Here is a 21494-nt window from a genome sequence, read left to right on the forward strand (position 1 = left end):
AGAGCTCTAAACAATTACATTGCGCTCTGAATAATTTTCCTATTCTCAATTTCATAAGATCAAGCGAGGAATAACCGCAGATGTTTCCCACTTCGTACGCCACGAAAACGCCAAAGTCCCAATGAAATCCTTCCCGCCGCCAAGATGCAAGGCACAGCTGCAATTTTAATGACTCAAAAGAAAACAGATGGATGAGAGAGGAAAAGCAGAGACACATAAATGAAGCCAAAGTCGGCGGCCGGAAAATGCCTCAAGCTTCGAGAATAGCATAGGCCATCTGCACCTCTCCCGCATCCGCGATCCTGCCTGCGATGATGTCCCCCACTTTGGCGTTTAGTCGCTCGCGGAGCTCCTCGGCCACAATGGCACCGTGCCCATTGGCCAGATTCTTACGGCCCTCCCGCAAGGTGGAGAGGACGGCCAACAGTGCGCCCAGCACCTTTTCGGCCTCCGGTCGTCGAGGGTTCTCTTCTGCCATGCCGTCCGCGAGAAGGCTCGCGTAAGTTGACAGATTGGGAAGTATCAAGACTCGAACAGCCTCGGCGCCACCGACGGCATTCAAGCCAATAATCGCACCATAGTGCGCTCCAAATGGCTTTGACGGATCAAGGAAAGTCTTGAGACAGGAGCGGGCGAGTCGAGGTGTAAGTGTATGCGATGAGTGAGAGTATTTCTTGGAGATGAGGCCGAGGAGAGAAGCAGCCAGGTCGCGCAGAGCAAACTGTCCTGATAAGTCTGCATTGCCGCCGAGCTGTCTGCCGATCAGGCAGGTCAGAATGGGAGGAACAAGGGATGCAATCTGGTTCGAATTAGCAGACATTCCCATGAAAAGCACTCCAAGAAGAGTAACCGTACATAAGGATCCACATATAGCGATTTGTTCTGCACCAGGGCCTCTGCCATGTGCATGACCTGCGTCAGCACAAAAATATCCTTGAGTCCGTGCGTCACCTTTTCTGAGATGAACTGCACAAAGTACGGCACAAGCTGATGCAGTCCCGGATCCTCGCGCAGACTGGCATAGCCCGACGTCCGGTATTCTTCGCTTGACTCATCCAGAAAAGCGTTGCAGACTTTCTCGAAGTAGAGCTGAAGTTCCTTGGACAGCACATGCTTAACCAGCGGCTTAACAGCCACATTCCCTGTGCCGCTCATCGCCGCCAACGTCGAGTTGGCATTGGGCCCCTTGGCAGTCAATTCGAGGTTTCTCGAGTCGGCAGCGGTAGGATTCTGCGGAATGGACGGCTGCACACCTTCAACAGCCAACCAATGAGCTGTACAGTAAACGAGTTAGCATAAGACACAGACCTAAAACGACCGCTTGCAGAGGATTCTCACCAGTAAAAGAGATCTCCCTCGGCACCTTGGGCAACGGCGCATTAATCAACTTCTCAAAATCGACCTCCTCATCCTCGACGTAGAACAACGGCTGCCCGGGCCCCAGCGACGCCTCCCCGAACCGCAACGGCCGTGTGGTCTCATATCCATACAGGGGCTCCACGTCCAAAACTCGCAGGGCCTGCGCAACATCCTGCGTGGTAAGCAGCGTCCGGCGACTGTGTCGCATGAACTTGAGAGCTTCTTCGAGGACCTGTGCGACGCGGTATTCGACGTCGCGCGCGAGGTTCTCGGTCACGTCGTTGCTGAGATTGACGATGCCGACGGACTCGGCCACGTCGCGGATGTTATCTGGGTTCCAAACTGACATGGTGGAACTTGTACTCCTCGCTTTTGAGGGTTATGGTGAGGTGGAGCGAAGTCAAGCTCGTGAGGAGTAGGGTAAAAGTGGGTGACGAGGGACTCGAAAGTATTGTATCGCGAGTTCGAAGGAAGTAAATCTGATTTATTGAAACATGCGGGATGCTTTCTGAGAGACAAGCCGCATTCTGACTGTTCAAGGCAGCTGGCTCAAGGTGATCGATGGTAGAGGAAGATGAGGGCTTAGATCGACACGAACAGCTCTTGTGAACACCGAAAGTGTTGCGGAGTGCGGAAGAAACTGCGGCTTTGGTATCTCCGGTCAACCATACACCAGCTATGGCTCCTCTCCATGTGATAGTGATCCAAAGATGAGAATACTTACAACTATAGGCACACAAAAGATCATCTAAAGTGGAGTGTCTATTATTACTACTATTATTAAGTATAGGATCTAGTTAAGATGTTTCTACTCCTTTCGCAAAACCGTAGCAATTCCGAGGTATCAAATATGCCCACACAAAAACGAGAACAAAGCAGTCTGCCTATCCTCCCGGGTATCAAGCCTGTTTCTCCTGTTCCATTCCTTTTAATATGTCAAATCCAAGCATGTGACCGCCTTATCACGCTCACTTAGTATCGGCAGCAGGTGCTTCCTTGGCCGTGACAACAGGGTCAGCCTTTGGCTGCTCTGGAGCAGACTCAGCCTTGGATTCCTCCTGAGCGGCCTCGTCCTTGTCCTCCTTGGCCTGCTCCTTTGACTGCTCAAGGGCAGCCGGGGCAGGCTCGTCCTGAACGAGGTTGACGGTTCTGGCACCCTCCTGAAGAGCGGGGGCGCTACCACCGTAAACCTTGGGGAATTGATCCTTCAGAGAAGGGAACTCGCGAGCCAGGTTGGCGCCGTTGGAGATGGGGTGGAATTTGCGAGTGGTATTCTTGCTCAGGAAGACCTTCATGGCGGCAAACATCCAGCCCATGATGGCAGGGACGTTGACGAAGAACTTCTCCCGGAGCAGCTCAGGGTAGGCTGTGGTGAAGACCTCAATGGTCTTTTTGGTCGCGGCTTTGATGGCAGGATTCAGGCGCAGGAAGCTCACATTCAGATAGTCATGGACTTGGATCATCTGATAGGGGTCCTCGCCATCGTAGTTAATCACAGAGGTGGCCTCTGCCATCTTCAGCTCCTTGACCGCCAGCTCCATAAGCGCAACACGCCACTTGACGAACCTACAAGCGTAAAAGAACGGTTAGGATCCGAGGGCATTAGGTTGCCTTTAGCAGATGTACTCACTCATCCATATCACCAAAAGTGGTGTTGATATCCTTGACACCACCGTAGATATTCCAGGTGACAACAGTCTCCGCACCATTAGCCTCCTTGTAGACGGTCAAATAACCGAGTCCACCAAACTTCGTCGCGTTGTAGCTGGTCGACTCAGCGAGCGCTGAGGGGTTCATCTCCTTCCGCCACTTCAAGGCCTTGGTCAGCTGCTCCTCGGCCAGCTTGACATTGCCCTCGTTCGCGCGCAGGAACTTGATCAGAACGTTGACGGTGGGAGCATCGTTCGGGTCCTTGAGCGCGACCCCCCACATCTCCGCATGGCCGCTGCTGGAGATAATGGCAGGGAGACGCTCGAAGAACTGAGCCAGGGCAGGGTTTTTGGCAAGATAGGCTGGTTGTTCTGGCTGCTCAGCGACAGGCTTCTCCTCTTCGGCCTGGGGCGGTTGCTGCACTTCGGCGGGAGCCTTGTTGGCTTCAGCGGGAGTCTCTGCGGTGGTGGGTTGAGCGGCAGTGGTTTCAGCGGCAGTGGTTTCAGCGGCAGTAGTTTCAACGGCAGGCTGCGCAGTTGTGGTTTCGGTCTTGTCCTCTGGTTGTGGCTCCGCTGTCTCGGTCGTCTCCTTGGGGGTGTCCGTGTTGGTAACGGCGGTAGGCTGCGAGTCCGCGGCATCAGCAGCAGGAGCGGTGGTCTTTTCGGGCTGTTGCTCGGCCATGGTGAGTGGGTAATGAAAGAATAGGAAGATCAGGAAGTGATAATGACTTTTGACTGAAAGTCTTGCTCAGAAGAGAGCCTTTGAGCTGATGGACGGGAGAGAAGGACAGAGAAATCGGAAGATTGATGCAGGAAGACAAACAAACAATCACATGCAGCGTCACGAGATGGTAAATATAGATGAGACAATTCCCTATCTACTCCCTAATCCCTTCCACATAATAATGTCTGTCTCGAAAGTCGAAACCTAAAAAATTGAAAGGATGCTTCCCCGTCCCCTGAATTATTATTCAGTCCTTCTACTAGAGTCTCTCTACATCCACTTTGTAGGTTCTATTTTTACCAACAAAGTATAGTTATGGAGTATATTGACGTAGCGCACCCCTTTTCAACACAACAAACAAACACTCGGACGAGCCAGCAATTGACAAGTCAACACCAGCATGTCAGGCATCATCTTTTGTTCTATCATTTTTTGCTGACGAGAAAGATAGATGGATACGTAGTTTGATCCTCGGTCTCAAACAAGGTAATTGCGCAGAGTAACTCCGTAGGATCGATACCCTTCATTAAGCCCTTGGGTAATTGCGGTCCAACGATGTCTCTCAACTTGGTTTCTGAGGAAGATTATCTGTCTACAATCAAGAAATTCGGACCCAGAGACAATTCAATTGACTCCACCTAGATAAACCAAGCCAAGACATTACGGTTGTAACAGGTAAAGACAATAATCATCCTCAGAAAAGGAGGATTTGCAGTCAATAGCCCCAGAGTAGTCTAGATAGCACCTTATTATCCGTGACTTAATGACTCGAAACTCAATTCGCCAAAGAGCAGAGAGACTAAACAAGGTAGCAATCCATTTATTGAACCGAGTCCTATTCACCCTCAATACACATACAATTTCACATTCATATCATCTATCCTGACTGAAAATCCGACAGGGACGGTGGGGTTTCTTCGTCAAAAAATGAAGAGAAAATGACCTTGGTGGGAGTCTCACTCCCAAGCACCCCTGATACTCTTCACAACGTAGAAAAATGCAAATCGCTGGGGAATATACACTGACAGGAATAAGACACAAACACTCATCGAAGGCGGGGATCCAAGGTCACAGATTGACATAGTCTTATTGAGAACCGCAAATTGCGAACTTCTTTGGGATCATGGTCATCGTGGTGGGTTTACTGAGACATTGCCGTTGTCGTCATCATCATCTTCTTCCATCTCGTCCAGATTTTCGGGATGCCTGGAAACAGCCAGAGTCAGTACGCGCCGACACCATCAAAAGAAGTCGGCCGCTTACGCTAGAAGTTCCTTGATATTCCTCATCTCGTAATGCTTCTTGCGCATCTGCTCAAACTGGCGATGCTTCTCTTTGGCCTCTTCCGTCGTCATGAGATGATCCCCATCCGCACCGACACCGTTCTCCTCTCCTGTCCCGACTACAACATGTTTGTCGCTGCGGTGCGACTCGTTGCTCAGACTGCGCTCGCGGATGATCCGATTCCCCTCTCCGCTGCCCACTACGTATGATGGCTCTTCGGGCTCTCCGAGTTCCAGGTCGGGAATATCATCCACTGACATCCCCTTTCGAGGTCCCTTCTTGGTCTTGTCCAGTTCGTCGACCACCACGTCCTGCGCGTCGATCAAGCTCTCCTCTGCTTCTGCGAGTCGCAGTTCCTCTTCGTCCTCGGCGGGATCGTAGTGCGGAGCAAACGGGGTCTTGGGCTCGTCGATCTTCATCTTGGCTGTTTTCTCCTGCTCGGTTAGGTACAGGTTCGCTTCGTCCCACTTCAAGCGCGGAGAGATCTCCTCGTCGTGGCCGCGCACGCTCGCCAAAGATTGTCGTCGAGAGGACGACCCAGGGCGCATGTTGGATGACGACCGGCGCCGACCAGCATTCTGAAGTGTGTTCTGCAGGGTAATTTCCTTCGTATCGACGTTGTCCATGCGTGGTGGGTTGATGAAGAAATTCTCTGTCGCGCGAGCTGTCTGAGGGACATTTCCGCTGGAGTTCTTGAGGATGCCTGGATTGTAGCGGATTCTAGTCAAAACAACGCTCAACGATCCGAACCAAGTAAGTAGAACTTACCCTTGGGCCGCTTGGGCACATCCTCATGGTTATGCGCCATGGTCATCATTTGTGTAGGGATTATGTAGAGTTGCAGAAGAAAAGAGTAGCGGGCAAGACCAAAGAAAAAGAATACAAGGGAAACCGAGAGTAGAAGTTAAGACAGAGGTTGGAAAAAAGAAGAAAGAAATGGAGACAAAAACAAGAAGTATTGACGGTTTCCAAGTCAGACAACGATAGACAGTGTCAGGTGCAATTTCAGCCCAAATCAACCAGCAGTCAGAGCTGAGTAACACCCGAACGGAATGATGCTGATGACGGTGGATGATTGTTTCTGGGTTTCTAGCGGGGTCTTCTTAGCCTCCCGAGTGACCAGAGTCAAGCTAACAGTACACAGAGCACGGTCAGTGCGAGACTTCGAGGCCTTTGGAGACGATCGTGCGACGTTCAGATAACAGTCTGAATTTGTGCTTACTTGAGTGTAGTACAGTAGAAGGATAAGTGAGACATATAGGGAAATGGGCTGAAATTGTCTATTTCTGGTGTAGAAAGAGATGGATGCCAGAGGTATATACCAGACAGAGTCAGGTAGGAGGTACCATTCTACTACCTACTAGGCACTAAGTGGGTGAAGCACGTGGGGGCAACCAACCAGATGACGTCGACAGGCAAATGCATCAATGCACCACTCTCAAGAGGGTAATGATTCCAATCCATCAATGCTACATTGAGGTCGTATGCATCCCCTAGTCTACGTCTAGGTCGCAATATCCCGGCTATTGACATATCTGGAACAACCCTTAACGAGTCCAGAGATTTCTGTATATTCGCCTATCATGCTCGTCTCTAGTACCAAGGTCAAGGAACAAAATGCCGCCAAACCTAGAGAGGTATATGTCTTCCAAATCCAATACACGGTGTTCAACTCCAAGTATTCAAGCCATGAGAAAGTTAGATGGTATAGTGCCAGACGAGTATGCAGATCGCCACCCTCAAGACAAAGGCCGTGAACGAAAAGTCGAGAGTAGAACCAAGTCCTCTTGCCCAAGCGTGCTAAAGGAGTGTCCCAACCTGACATGCCAGAAGGATACAACTACAAGGAACAAATGCAGACGGCCGAGATGCTCTAAGCTCCCAGAAATGAAAGAGCAGAATCTGCACTAAAAATCAGCCAGAAGTAAAAGACCCGGTGTGGAAATGGTAAGATATTAGGCCCAGGGGATAAGAACAACCATAGCGTGGTATCAAAAAAAAGGTTAAAAAATTGAAATGAAGCACATGTGATGTGCCAAAAGATATAAAAGAGTTGATAGCACCCGAGTTCGAACAAGAAACGACACGGGTATTGATGCGTAAATCAAGCGATGGAATCAAACTCCTCGCGTTCGCGAAGCCTGTTCCGCGCGAGTTGGTCGCCTCCGTTGGCTGACAGCTGCATCCAGTGCAGCGCGAGGCACATGCTCTGCGGATCGGATTTGCTGTCCTTGTCACGGCGGTACATCATCTCAGCCTTGAATGTATCTCTGGGAGAAGTAAGTGGCAGCGTGACACGAGGGAGAAGCTCTGGATGAGTCAAATAGAGTATCGCCAGCTCCCGCTGGGCGACAGGATTTCCTTCTTTTGCAGTAATAATCCACATCCCAGCAGCATCCTCAATGGCGTGGCTCGGCCTTGCGTTGAAGCCGAAGGGCTGAGGCACATGGCGTCGGCTCAGTTCCTGAGAGACAATCCGATCGGCAATCTCGACCATGCTGTTGCAGACCTCTTCCTTGAGACTTAAGGCTGCCAAGCCAAATTGCAAAAATGCGGTTCCACTGTCGGTCTTATTTAGGGTCTCGCTGGGAACGAATGCTGAAATAAATTGTAGGTCTCGGAAAAGAGTCTTGGGCTTCACTTCTAAGAGAAGACTACGCAGTGCGTCCACAATTTGGTTCTCTGTAGGTGCGGAATATTCCGAAGGCCGAGAGTCAAAAGCGAGAGATTCGGTCGCTGGAGACGTCGGAGTTTGCAGGGAGTCCTTCTCAGCTCCACGGAGGGTTCGTGATTCTGAGAAGCTATACCGTGCAGCTCGTTTGCCATGGAGCCCGAGTTCCCTCGAGTGCGCATGTTCCTGATCAGCATGCGCATAGGGCTTGTCATCATTATCCACGTTCAAGGACGCAATGACCAATGCTCTCAAATCCCGCAATGCATTTAGCTTGACAAACGGGTTCCCGTGGCGCGAAAATATCTCGATCAATTGGCGGAAGACAACCCCATACGAAAATGGAGATTGATCTTCGGCCGCTCGAGCGCTCTCGGACATGGGCACTGAGGATGTGTCATCCGACTCTTGAGCCCGTCCCGATATGGGAGGCCCCAGTGACCTGCTTCTACCGCCCCTGGATTGGTTGCATCTTGTTATTTGGCGGACTGTGCGCGCATTGCACTCTGCATAGAAGCGCTGGATCTTCTCTCGCTTCTTCATTTGTACCCGGATTCGCTCTTGGTCCAAAGCGTTCCCAAACCAGGCGTCTGTCTCGCTTCCACAGCTCCAGACGGGTGAGCCCAGATCACTCAAAAGTAGACTTGTCAGAGCCTGCTTTAAGTCGTCCAGGAAAGTGGTTTTGCCTTGACCTTTGCAATCCTTCTGGCGAGCCGGCTGAACAACGGCCTCACTGAGCATCGACGGCGGGCGGGAGTAGAAACTCGATGCACTTGCTGCATAGGGTGCATTCTGATGTGGTACAGACCAAAACGTACTGTATGTGTCACCCGTTGATACGGAGGTTGCCTTGGAAGGCGAGTCTCCGATCGAAAGTCCATCAGCAGTAGAGGGGTCTCGGGGGACCCTCCACTTATCGGAAATCGAGCTTTGAAAGGAGGATTTGCGATTCAGTGGCGGCAGGTCTTGAGTGTATCTGGAAAAGATATCGGACGAGCGGAGACTGCCGCCAGAGGACTGGGAAGCAAATGACAACTCTTCACCAGCAGTGCTCATTGGGCGCAAACTTGACGAGGAAAGGCCAAGGAAGCTTCGGTTGCTGGTCCCTTCAAACTTGACCCGCTCCTTTTGGAACAATTCGCTGGCCCAGAGAACAGGGGCCTCGGCCATTGTATCACCGACGAGTCGGTTGATACTAACTTTGACCTCGTAACAGAAGCGGTGAATACGCTCTTCGCCCTTGCAAAAATTGTCGATATTGTTCTGTGCCAGCCATTTCCGAGTCAACTCAACCTGCTCATCAGAGAGTTTATTCGGGCCGCCTTGGCTGCTGGGTGCTTTCATGACATTCATCACTTGCAACTCTGGCTTTTGCAGAACGGATCCTCCCGATGCGTGGGGGCTGCTGCGCGTTCGACGCTCGTTGGTAGAGATTGGCTGATAAAGACGAGCGGAGTAGACCATCGTCTTCAGTGCCAATGCCACATTCCTTGCGTCCTCGTACCGCATCGAGTTCTTGACGTCGGTCATGTACCACATTTTGTTTCGCAACTTTGTAATGGTTTTGATCGTCTCCTTTACAGTTCCCTGCAGTTGCCACAAACTGCGATCCAGTGCCACAAAGTCGGTTTCGCAGCGCTCGATCACGGAGTGAGCTACCCGGAGCGAGCGTGAGCACGACGTGTGCATAGGTTCCAGAATCCAAGAGTCATCGCCAAGGCGAGAGGTTACGTCGGCGACACTGCGACGAAGCTGACGACTAGCGTTCCACCAATAGTGGGCACCCATAAAATCAGAAGTATGGTGGCAGTGTGACATGGCCTGGTTGAATCTTTTCTTCAGCGAAGAGGATTGTGAAGCGGCCATTTGGTCGCGCTCCCCGCAGTAGTCTGAGCGATCCCCAGTAGGGTTCTCCCGAACGAGCTTGATGATCGCTGTGTGGAGAGCCTCGAAGTTGTCCTCCATGCCTAGAGTGGTGGACGGACAGGTATCAGCGGACAAGTTCCCAGCATCGCCGAGCTGGCCATCGGAGAATAAACCCCAGACTAGGCGATGCCCGCCGTCGGTGACAGAGAAGATGGCCCATTCTTCCGTGGAGGGGTACTCGAGACCGGGACGACCATCAAGCTCGACCAAAGCAGACAATTCAAAGCGGATACGGTCAGCGTTGCGACTCAGGTGGTCTTCTGAGCAAGTAAAGAAGTCCATGTCTGCGGAGGAGAATGCCTTTGAGGAAAACTGCGGAGAAGAGCCACCATTCAGATTACGCCGGTAGAACCCTGGCTCTGGAACGGCGGTGGTACGTCTATCAGAGAACGACTGCAAGGAGCTTGGAGACAACGCAGATGATGCGGAGGAAAGAGTGGGAGAGCTACACGCGGGAGACGTCGCCGTGGGAAACAGGGCGCCCAGTAGGGTTAGCACGTCTGTAGCAGATAGCATGAGAAAAGCGCACGGTGATTCCTGATGACTTCTGGGTTCCGAGCGCTGGGCAAATTGCATATTGTCGTTGTCCGTTGTCTCGAACTGATGAAGCATGTTCTCGACATGTTGCCGGACCGCAGGACGAGTCATTGAAAAGTGATGCCTGTGGCAGAAGATCAATGGGTTAAGACAATTCTCCCTCTCTAATCAGAAAGTGCAAATATGGTAGGACTTACATTGAGCGTAGAATAGCAAAGACCTGCGAATACGCCCTAAGGGCAACCTGTCCAAGGAGCTTTTCTCTGGCATCTTTTCTGATATGAAAATCGAGAAGAAGGCCGAGGGTCTAAAAAAGGAAGAGGAGATCAGTTCTCTCCGAGTCCAAAAATCATAACATTCAATGACGGACTGGGACAGACCTCGGGATAAGCAAGAGCCCCTGAGAGAAATTTAGGGAAGAACCACTGAAGGAGCAAATACTCTATAAAACGGGCACGACTGTCGGGGTGACCCAGTTTCTGCAAAATGGCGCGAGCAAACTTGAACACTGCATGAGGGAAGCCTGCGTCTGGGTCATCAAGGAGTTTGAATAGGGCATCTACAGCAGAGGCGAAATATTCCTCAGCAACATCAGTTTTCAACGGGTCAAGGGACCCCGCATCAAAGCCCAGTCCGGCTGGGGTTTCAATATGCTCCAGGAGGAACGCGCCAGTCTGGAGGATGTCCATGAGGTAGAGCTCGAACTTTGGTCTGGCTTTCCAGGCGCTGCCCATGGTCCAGGATGAGAGGATGTGGCCAATGAGGGGATAGAATCTATTGCCTCCTTGGGTGATAAGTTCAGCGCAAACAGAAGACCAAATGTCCAAACGCAAGCGAGCCTCTGGGGTATCAGAGTCCAATGGAGTAGCAAAAACATTGAAAACCAAGCTGGAAATGGCGTCCGTTCTCTCAAAATTGACAGCATGATCTCGGAAAGAAACGGATGCAGCAGAAGCGCGTTTAGGCAGAGAATACTGGTTCCGTGAACGGGCCGCAGAAAGGAATGTTTGATCACCAGAGTCCAGAGATGTGGCCGACGAGGATAATAAGGCATTCAGTTGTGCGGACGTCAAGCTGCATAATCTCTCACAAAGGAACTGAGGGTTGGTCCGGACCAACTGCAAAATCCCAAGAAGATCGGACCTTGACTGAGGACTGAGCTGAAGGAAAAAATCCGGGGAAGGTTCCACAGCAGATTCCTGCGCAGAAGACCAGTCTTCCGATGGGTCCTGCCGATGGAAGTGGCGACGCATGGCCAGATCATGGGAATCCTGGAGATCCAAGAGGGTATGATACAAGGCCAGGAAGTTCGCCTTATCCTCATGTTTCAGACTTTCGACTAAACCGCGCTGCACGATGCCTCCAACGCGAACCAAGCGTGCGGAGATACCAATGGATATCTTGGTGGCATGAAGACGGTTTTCCAGCGTTTTGCGACGGGCTTGCTTGTGCTGATTTTGGCGATAGCGGATCGCAAAATCCTCAAATGAGACCTTGGGGGGCTCCGTTGATATGGATGAAGGTATGGTTGTTGTTGGTGGTTGGTTCATTGGCTGGCGGCCATCCGAGCGCATGGGAGCTGCTATGAATTGCGCACTGGAACGGCCCGAGTCCTCAGACTCACCTATGGTCAGATCAACCAGTGAAACGGAGGAGCGATCAACGCTCCCTTCGTCGGGAACCAATAGCATGGGCGACATGCTGGGAGTTGGAACAGTAGATGGCTGAGACACCGAGGAGGAATCTTGCGCGCGACTCGCGCAATTACATGTTGAAGTAGCCTGAGATGATAGGGGTAATAGGGCTGAGGATAGGGATATTAGTTAAATCAAAGTTGGGATTCAGCACCTCGAAAGGTGATTATTGGCGGGAAGGTCTGAACAAGGGGGGAAACTTTTGCTTGTCGCAAGAGGAAGGAATCCGCTCTCCCGTCCAATTTAAATTTGGAATAACGGAGGCAAAAGGATAGGGTGTACTCACAGGTCACATAAGAGGCCAGGATTGACGGTAGACCATCGCGTTGGGCATCGAACATGGTGTTGCCATGGACAGTGCCCCGGCCACCCAGCCAAGACGACAGTCGAGATCGCGAAATGGCTCGGGCGCCAGAAACCTGCTCCTTAGCACATGATTCTCCTACTGAACTCGATGAGATGGAAGACCGCTCCTCATCACGATGTTGAGGATTGTCCGCAACTGCCGACCGCTCCAGAGTGAGATGGGAGAGCTGTGAAAAGGCAGGGAGTAAGACGAAGCAGTGGACGCGAGGAAGCTCGGGGATTTTGTCGCAGTTATACGAAGAGTGATGGTCTAGTGTGTATGCAGGAATCCAGAAAGAGGGTGAAGATGTCAATCAATGACAGTGATGATACGTCGTAGGGGAAATAGGCAGAAAATTATTAGAAAGAATTTGAAGAAGTCAACAAATAGTCTTCTTCTACCGTAGTATGCGAGCTAAGGCCTGGCAGGCTGGTTTGCAGAAGAGGAAGTGGGAGAGGACCCGGCGAAATAGATAATGGATGAGATAGGATTATCTTTTTGAGGATAGATGCTGGACTAAGTACGTCGAACGGTAGAAGGATGACATGCAGATTGCAGAGGGGCAGAAACGAAAGAAGAAATGGTGGATGAGTGGATGGACAGATACAAGAGAGATGCAGTGGTGACTCTTGCCAACAAATCAATAATGCTACTACTACAGCTACTGCTTCTGCTAGGAGGAAATGATCCCAGCTGGAAGAGGGGCCAGACAACGTGTGTCCCTTTTATTTAGTGTAGGACCAGCAGAATTCTTGACTCAGAGTCATGTTCTGCAATAGGAATGGGTATTATTGCCTCGCAAGCCAGAGTGCTGTAGTTTGAATCAAAGTTCTCGGTATTATTTGCTACTTCGTACTTGTGTTTGCTCCTTCGCCATCAATAATGAATGAGTAGACTATCAACAGGAGTAGACTAGACTACACAGGAAAGAATTCTTCGATAACCTCCGCGAAAGTCAGAGATGTTTCCCACTCGGTCGCCTTGCAGATCGTCTAAAGGCAAGATGATTCTGGTCCGGTCGCAGATCGTCCTTCTCGACTCGATGGATGGCTGGAGACGGCCACGAAAGCGCATCGGCGTCGAATGAGAGGAGTTTGTTACTGGCTGACTCTGGAGTAGTAGGCACCTCGCCCATTGTAGTTTGCTATGTAGGTACCTTTCCGAAGTACCTAGACCAAGGGTATCGTGTCATCCAGGTCGCGGATTGATGGGGAACGCTGAATGCTTGAAAGGAACGGAGTACGCAGTAGACAGCCCTGGATAGTTGATGTGTTGGCAATGCATGCATGGGGAGTTGTCCCTTTTCCCTGTTTTGATTGGTTAGTCCCCCTCCTCATCCCTCCCAACCAGCTGTCTCTTGACTCTCATCTTCCTCTGGTGATTATTGAACACTTCCATGAAAATGAAAAGAAAAGACTCATCCTCATGATTATCGCGACTGCATACGGTAAGGTATTCTCTTGCAGGTGCATATAGATAGTAGACCATAGAGACTCCAAGAAGTCCGAGGTTCGAAAGATTATTTTCCGGGTGGCCAGCAGTCGGTAGACGGATAATTCCTTGGCTACATGCGGATACACTGGGATGACACTTGGACCTGAGTCGATATTACTAGGTAACAAGAAGACAGGTTGTTATTTCCCCACATGGCACGTGTCCCAATCGGACAATCCCAGAGATCAGTCTAAACCTCTCTAGGTTACCGTGATCTATGTCCAGCCCATGATAGAGAAGAGCAGGATCCCTAAGAGCAGTTCAGCTGTCCTGGCACTTGTTCAAGATGAGCTGAAGAACAAGATCCAAATCTGCACATGTTTAATTCTTACATTGAATATCATAACGGAGGATAATATAATTCAATCAAATCTTTGCTATCGTTTTTTTCGCTTCTGCGACCTAAAGACGAGACGCAACAGGTTTATGTGCCACAGCCAGCACAGGTATCGTAAATGCAATCAGTTGACTCGATTCATGCTGTTTTCCCACAAATGACCATAAAATCATAGACGCTTAACCCGTAGACGTCTTGGGAATTGCCCGGCAGTGATTCTAGAATAACGATGTACGCCATAACTCCCATCTTTGCAAACCGAGGCAGTGTATATCTTGCGGATCCGCGCTGATATGGATATTGTCCTCCCTTCATCCTTCTAATTGCACACCCACTTTTTGTCAATCTCCCGCTGTCCAACACGCGTCGCCACATGAGTAAGGGTCTCCTTAAGGACGTCTTTCGATACCTTGGGAAATCTAGTGAAGCGTCATTAGCACGAAGCTGAACCGAAACTCATTTAGGGAGCCAACAGACGAGCTTATACCTTTTCTTCAGAACCTCAATCAGGCCTGTTTTCGTCAGGTCGCTACCATTCACCACCTCTTTAAATTCGGCCAGTTGCTCTGGTGTCAATGTGCGCTTCGCCTTGCCACTTGCGGTCAAGAGGGTGGGGGTTACTCCTTCGGTAGTAGGCGCAGCGGTTTGGGATTGAGTGCTCGGAGGAACGACCATGAATGAATGGAGAGTGGAACGGCCCACGCCACCTGTTGGGAGTTGCTCTGCTGGCTTTGGTTTCTGCCAATATGCCGTGGAGAATGGGTCAATAGGGAAGGTAACCGAGTCCGTGATCGTCTGGATCCTGTACATTTCCAGCTCGTGGTCTCCGCCTTCGCCTTGCCAACGTAGTCCGGTACTCAGAGGCTCCAAATCTCCCACGATCAATCGTCTTTTGCCCTCCAGATTATCCTCATCATCGTCCAAGAACCCATCCATGTCGTCATCACCTTCTTCGCTTCCTTCCTCCTCCTCCTCGGAATCAAGATCTTCGCCCTCTTCCGGCTCCTCCCACTCGGCCTCGGAATCATAGTCGTAGTTGATATCGGGTAGACCACGGTGGAAGGGATTGCGCATGAGTTTAGAGGCAGCAGATTCCGGAAGCGTCTTGGTAAATGTACCCTGGTAAGGAGGTCGAACGTCTTCGCCAAATTTCAGAAATTTCATTTTGATGCGTCTGAGCAATTCTTGCGCCCGCCGTACGGAATCAGGGTCGGGCTGCTCGTTGAGACTCTGCATTTTAAGCAGAATCTCTTTGACGGAGGCAGCCTGTCTTCCACGTCGCCGGTTATACGGCATGATTCGGAATAGTTCAGATGGGCGGAATGACAAAGGCTCTGCGGACCCATTTCGATAGGATTGTAGGCAAGCATCGACCCTTTCTTGCATGTGAGAAAGGGCCTCTGGATCGCGTTCGAACCGGTGCGGCGGGGCGATTCTTGTGTGAGACTGCAAAAAGAAGTCCGGAAATTCTCGTTGATAGTCAGAAAGAGGCGGAGTGGTGTTCTGGGACGTCGAGTTTGGGGCAACATCGGCAATCGGTATCTTGGGTGAGTCGGAAGCAGTATCGTCAGCTGGCTGTGCTGGAGGTTTGGGTTTGGCGAAAAATGCATTCAGTTTGGTTTGCGCCTAAATCCGAGGTTAGCAAGCAAGAAGAGGCCATTGGATCGAAAAGTGCCATCCCAAGAGGGCAAGATGCTTACCCTTTCCTTCTTCAACTTCTCCTCTTCTTTCTTGCGTTTCTCTTCTTCTTTAGCGGCCTTCTCCTCTTCCTTCAGTCTCTTCTTCTCTTCTTTTCGCTTACGTTCCTCCTCCCGTTCGGCTTCGCGCTTTTTTCTCTCTTCTTCCTTTATGCGCTTCTCCTCTTCTTTCTTGGCTTTCTCCTCTAACTTCTGCCGTTCTTTTGCTTCCTTCTCCTGTTGTTTAGCTTCTTTGCTTGCAGGTGACAGCTTTCGCTTTTTGGCACTTGGCGTAGCGGTGTTGGCGTTCTTCGTAGGGGTCGATGGTTGTGTATTTTTTGATGTGGTTTCCGCTGTAGAGCTTGGATAAGGAACTGCTACAAACACCGATCCACCAGGCGTTGTTGTATTCGCAACATTCTGTTGATTCGAAATTTCAATGCTGGCTGAGGGACCTGATGGTGTTTTGAGATGTTGCTCGGTCGGGGTGCAGGACGCTGCAACGTGAGATAATGATGGGTCTTGATTTTCTTGATCACATATTTTCGATGTCTTCCTGCCTTCTGGCGAATGTGGTGATGCGTCAATCTCCTGGATTGAGCGCTTTCTCGACGCTGACGGCGAAGTGGGATATGGCTGGGTTGGAAGGGGAGAGAGACCCGACGAGCTGTCAACGGATACTTCCATTCTGTGCTGGTCTCGAGGCTACCTAGTTAGAACAGCTGAATCCAGATGTCAATTTCTTTGCCCAGAGACTGCTCGGGGAAGGTCAAGCCATGAGAGGTCAGGTCGGTGACCCTTCCGTAGCCGTGTTGTGAGACACGCGTTAATTGAAGTTCGCGCCTTCTTCGCGTCTGCGGAGGAAAAAAGCACGTGCTTTCCCGCTGCTTTAATGCCCTTTCCATTTCAATGCCTTTTCTTGCTGGTTTAGAGTGATTTCATATGCCCTTCCAAGCATGAGCTGGTGAATATGGGCTTACCGAAGTCTACCTCCTAGCAGCTTTAGGATGGACTTGCAGATATACAGCTTCACTGGTGACTTCAGCCCAGCTTTAGCAGCCTCGAATGGCTTTCAGAATTGAATCAAGAGACATCAAGCTGAGTGTCCATGATTGATCTACTTCAACGCTTGGGCAGGTGAGGAGATTGAAGTCTTCTGTGACTGTTGAGGGAAACAGTCCTTGATTGACTTGAAGTGAGACTCTCCTTCAGCTTGTATTCGTTGCAGCAATGGCAAGGGTCTACTCAGTTGAGGTCCCTTTACTAACATGGAACCTCTGCGATTTACGGGACATCCCATCACCATGGGCTTCACCATAATCAGCACCACCGAAGATCGTATAGAGCATCCTGGAAGTTTGCCATATGCAGTTTTATATGGACAGTTCCTCGTGTAATATCATCATTATTTATCTTAGTCTACACCTGTCCAGCCTAGATAAGCCTCCCCTGTGATGCGTTCAGTATGCCTCCAAGCTCCAACAACCCCAGTTGTCTCCGTGGGGCTATAGCGAGTTTAGCCTGAAGATTGCTGAAGGCACCGCATCGTCCTTACATCACTTTCACATCAACTCATTGGAAGCCGAGCTCGAATAATAAGCACAGAAGGGGAAAGAGAGGCTTTCTTATGCGCCGGTAGGCTCGGTAGCCCCTATCCTAGCACAGCAGTCTTCGTATCTGTCAGTTGAGACGCTGAACAACACAGAACGGCATCCTCAGCAGCGCCAGCACTCTCAGCAAGAAGTGAATCAATTAAACCCAGAAGTTCATCTGCAACACCCGCTCCAACTTTAGCACTCACAGACGGAAACAGAGCCCTAAACAGAGCACCCCAGGAGATATCGACTGCCCATTTGCTCCTCCAGTAAGAGTACCTGCGCCGCCAAATCCCACTTATTCTACTTCATTAGTCGCTCAATTTCATCCGCGGCATCCACGAGCAGCCTGCGTTGCGTCTGCGTCCCGGCGGTATCTCACTGTTGCATGCGATGTACTGCGGAGTGCAAGGGATGCGTTTCGAGTGCTTTGAGCGTTTCAAACGTGCTCTCTCCCGTGTCTGAGCTCTGGCGTGGACGTAAGGCGTCGAGAATTGATGCTTTGAGATACCGGGCAGCGTATAGACGGAATTGGAAGTCGGATGGAGTCAAAGAAGCACTCCTTCTTCCTTCTTGCGTTGAACGAGAGAAGCGTGATCTCTTGGTTGCCTGAGGCAGGGATGCACTTTGGCATAGATCTCATACGGAGTCGTGGACAGTGATGTGTCGAGTAATGGAAAGACACGTCTGTTCAACGTGAAACGAGTATTTCTAGAAAGAAGTTCATTCGAATGGGGAATACATTCGGGACCAGGCTCATAGCGTCTCAAGGAAAAAAAATAAATAAAAGTAAATAACGACCCTGTGCCCGTACTGCGTACACGAGTGACAAACACGACGGTCAGCGGCTGTGTGTCTACGTCAATTAAAAGTCAATGTTGGGTATGTACAAGTGATATTATTAGAATTAGCGATACGGCGCAAGAGATTGGTATAAGAGCGTCCCAAAGGTGCAACAAATGCAAAATACACACAGTGAGCAGATGAAGACGTATGCGCCGTAGGCAGAGATGTCGAACAATGTAGTGGAGGTAGAATAAACCCACGTAAAATGAGAAAGGGTCAGCTTGAGCCTTCAAGCAACCCATCATGAACAGTATGCAGCAGTAAAGATGGAAGCCGGCCGCAGAAAGGAAAAGGAAAAGAAAGGCATGGGAAATGGATAGTAAGTGCTGTTGAGAGCGATAGAAATCAGCGACACGGGACCCTATCTTTTATGCCCAGCATAAAATTGAGTTATGAGTCCTGCTACCAGAACCCGAGCCCGGCTGTCTCTGATTGCTGCTCAAGCGGAAAAGTCCTGGCGGAATGTCCGCAGGGCAAAACACTCAGTCACTGAGATCGGGATTTGCGACAAAGAGTCGCACGTTCGTCATCGTGGTCGTCCGTTCGTCCACACTGCCTCTGCGCCGCAATTCGTCCGCCTTCCGGGCCTTCTCAGCAGCGGTGGTGGCGGCACTGGGCGCAGCCATGTCACCTACCGATCCGAAGCTATCCTCTTGCTCACTGGTCTTGCTATGACTAGTGGCAGAATCGTCCTTAGCAGGTGAGGCTTTTTCCTCCTCGTGGCGCTCCGCCGGAGGATTTTCTGTAACCTCTGGAAGATCAGCCTTTTCGTTGGGAGGAGTATTGTTACTCCCAGGGGTGCCCTGGGAAGGCCGCTGGTAGCCACTAGGATAGCGGTAAGTGCTCCCGAGAGAACTGCGGCCGCTGCCCGTGCGGCGATGAGGAAATCCATTGTCACTGTGTCCATCCTCGTCTCCGTCGCCCACCTCGTTTGCACTGAGTCGGACCGGAACGGTAGCTCCAACGAGAGTTGACGCCGAAAATTCTGTCACTCCCTTGTTTCCATGCTTGTTCTTGCCGCTTCCCAGGGTACCGGTGCGTCCGGCGCCAGCGCCGTGGACTTCCAGGTAGGCCCTCTTCTTATCCGCCAGCTTTTGGGCCCGAAGTCGGGGATCTTCAGGCTGAGCTCGATCACACCAGACAGTTGCCTTCTGCCTGCGCATGAGAGCCACGTAGCCGACTTGAGCGTTGGTCGAACGGGATGATGTACTGCGGCGGATATCAGAGCTAAAGTTGTTTCCGGTCGAGCTGGTGGAGGTGGTTGCACTAGACAGGCGCCTCGACGGGTGACTAACGTGGCTGGTCATTGTGTAATGCGGCGAAGGGGCACCGGCATATTGTTGCTGATGCGCCCCGTACGGCGAGACATGGGATGAAGAAGCTCGATTGCGGCTGGCCGAGGAGACGGAGGGATGGGGAGAAACTTCTTGTTGTTGGTGGTGCTGCTGCTGTTGCTGCGAACGATAATGGTGCGGCGGTTGTGGCTGGTGAGGCTCGTAGGATTGAAAAGGGTATCCACGATGCATGCCAGGGACGGGCTTCCGAGACGGTGCCTGGTGAATGGGGAGTCGATAGTCGGTCATGGTGGGTGGAGCTTGCACGCCAGCCATGCAGGACCGAAAGCGGTTGAGAGTTTGCGGGAGGAAAGAAGTTTCCAAAGGTTACTGTTAAGTAGAGGCGACAGAGCGCAGGCACTAGCTGCCTTGGCGAGTAGAAAACGACTGCAAAGAGTCGCCTTGATTGAGAATGGAAAGAAGAGGCGTGTTGGAAGTAAGGGAACCCGAGTTTGTCTTGTCGCGCGATGATGGATGGATCAGCGAATTGGCCGGCGATTCCGTCGTGTGGTACATGCAGCGGTATCCGGCGGCTGCAGCGAAGGAAAGATAGAAGGAAAGAAAAAGAATTGGTTCAACAAAGGAATCGTGCGGATTAATGAGTTTCAAAAATGAACCAAACGCAAAGATTCCAATGCTCGAAGCGGCCAATTTTCTGTTCTCAGTCGAGGTTACAGGGAGCAGCACTTGATGCCGTGAGGAGTAGCGACAGGAGAATGATCGATCAGGCCGCTTTGGGAACAGGCACGAGGGGGAGGCCTTGGCGGTCTTGGGCGGTTATCTGACTGCAGATTCAGCAAGCCACTTTGGAGAGACACGCTGGCAATAGGATGACAGCTGAAAAGTAGAGAGAAAGAAGAAGTAATAGAAATCAGCCAACCTCGACGAGACAAGCAGGAGAGCTATGGCTGTTTAAACATTCCCTAGTATGGAGTATTGATCGGTCGGCCCATGAGATGAGCGAAAGAAGGCGAACAACACAGAAAAAAAGTAAGTAGTGTTCGCTTTTCAAGACCCAGTTATTTGGTTGGTACGGACCGGTACCTTACTGGTACTGTTACCAAATACAGGCACAGATTTATCTAGTTCAAGGGAGGGAAGATATGGTAATTGGTAAACATCAGCACAGCCACATGTTTCATCCACAGAATAACTGTAAGTATTACGTAGGTACATACCTCCATGACCACTTTAATAATAAAGCCTAATAATCAAAAGCATTGAAATTTGGCCTGGTAACTAAACGGCAAGGAAGGGACATCACCATGAAGTCATGACTTGAGGACATTCCCTTTGTCTTCCACCACTGGAACCACACAACCAATGAGGTAAAGCTTTCATGTTAGAGTAATAATGACAAGGTAGCACCCAACAAAACAATAAACAAACAAAGGTCCGTGCCTCTTGTCAATGTGCTCGTAGCTGCTTTCCATTAAGCAGCTAAGTTAGCACTGAAGCATCAAGACTCAGGTCTCAAAAGTCAAGATGCAGTCATCCTTGTGGGGTTACTCTCTTGTCCAGTCATGATGCATGGATAGGGCACGCACCGCGAATAGTCAGTCTAGTCTAACTTTGTCAGCGGGTATGAAATAACTACCTAGATCACTAACTTTCTCTTCCATGAAATCAATACGGTGTACGGAGTATTTGGGGCTTATGGTTTTACCAGCTGAACATACTAAGGTATCGTTATCTGCTTTAGGCTTTCTGGATTTGTGTCTCCCAGTATAGCGGTGCTGCGCCACAGTTTCAGGCACGTGGGGTCCTGACATGGTAGGTACAATACTGGTAAATACTATACCCACTTCGAGTCGTACCACAAATTTAAGTCCCCAAGGTTCGAAAGGTACGAATGCCTGGTCAGTTTTACCGTCTGTGGTACCTGAGTAACAAGCCGGATCAGTTTCTTCATTGAATGTCCGTTAATTTAGTCTGAACTAAAGGGCATCATGACGTAGAATACTCCACCATCTGGAGATATGACCGGAAGCACGGAAGAAAGATCCTTGGTGTATACCTGGA

The 21494-nt window shown here is 50.6% G+C and overlaps 5 protein-coding genes across 5 annotated transcripts; all 5 read right to left on the reverse strand.

Annotated features, from left to right (window-relative positions):
• Positions 1-250: 250 nt before the first annotated feature.
• Positions 251-1708, reverse strand: ALT_6277 (TATA-binding protein-associated factor TAF6; the record flags this gene model as incomplete). The annotated part of the gene is made up of 3 exons (XM_033560374.2): positions 251-799; positions 856-1274; positions 1339-1708. The coding sequence occupies 3 exons, from the start codon at positions 1706-1708 to the stop codon at positions 251-253; spliced, it is 1338 nt and encodes a 445-aa protein (XP_033416265.2).
• A 619-nt stretch (positions 1709-2327) lies between these two features.
• Positions 2328-3690, reverse strand: sfh5 (CRAL/TRIO domain protein; the record flags this gene model as incomplete). Its single annotated transcript, XM_033560373.2, has 2 exons — positions 2328-2925; positions 2990-3690. The coding sequence occupies 2 exons, from the start codon at positions 3688-3690 to the stop codon at positions 2328-2330; spliced, it is 1299 nt and encodes a 432-aa protein (XP_033416264.2).
• Positions 3691-4859: 1169 nt separating this feature from the next.
• Positions 4860-5833, reverse strand: ALT_6279 (PP1-complex regulatory subunit GLC8; the record flags this gene model as incomplete). The annotated part of the gene is made up of 3 exons (XM_033560372.1): positions 4860-4938; positions 4996-5719; positions 5785-5833. The coding sequence occupies 3 exons, from the start codon at positions 5831-5833 to the stop codon at positions 4860-4862; spliced, it is 852 nt and encodes a 283-aa protein (XP_033416263.1).
• A 1287-nt stretch (positions 5834-7120) lies between these two features.
• ALT_6280 (RLF2 family protein) lies at positions 7121-16384 on the reverse strand (the record flags this gene model as incomplete). Its single annotated transcript, XM_033560371.2, has 7 exons — positions 7121-10274; positions 10348-10457; positions 10531-11954; positions 12131-12377; positions 14353-14440; positions 14509-15647; positions 15722-16384. The coding sequence occupies 7 exons, from the start codon at positions 16382-16384 to the stop codon at positions 7121-7123; spliced, it is 6825 nt and encodes a 2274-aa protein (XP_033416262.2).
• Positions 16385-18620: 2236 nt separating this feature from the next.
• On the reverse strand, positions 18621-19721 carry ALT_6281 (uncharacterized protein; the record flags this gene model as incomplete). Its single annotated transcript, XM_033560369.1, has 1 exon — positions 18621-19721. The coding sequence occupies one exon, from the start codon at positions 19719-19721 to the stop codon at positions 18621-18623; it is 1101 nt and encodes a 366-aa protein (XP_033416260.1).
• Positions 19722-21494: the final 1773 nt, after the last annotated feature.

Source organism: Aspergillus lentulus, assembly GCF_001445615.1.
Source record: "Aspergillus lentulus DNA, contig: Alt12, strain: IFM 54703, whole genome shotgun sequence".
Lineage (NCBI taxonomy): Eukaryota > Fungi > Ascomycota > Eurotiomycetes > Eurotiales > Aspergillaceae > Aspergillus > Aspergillus lentulus.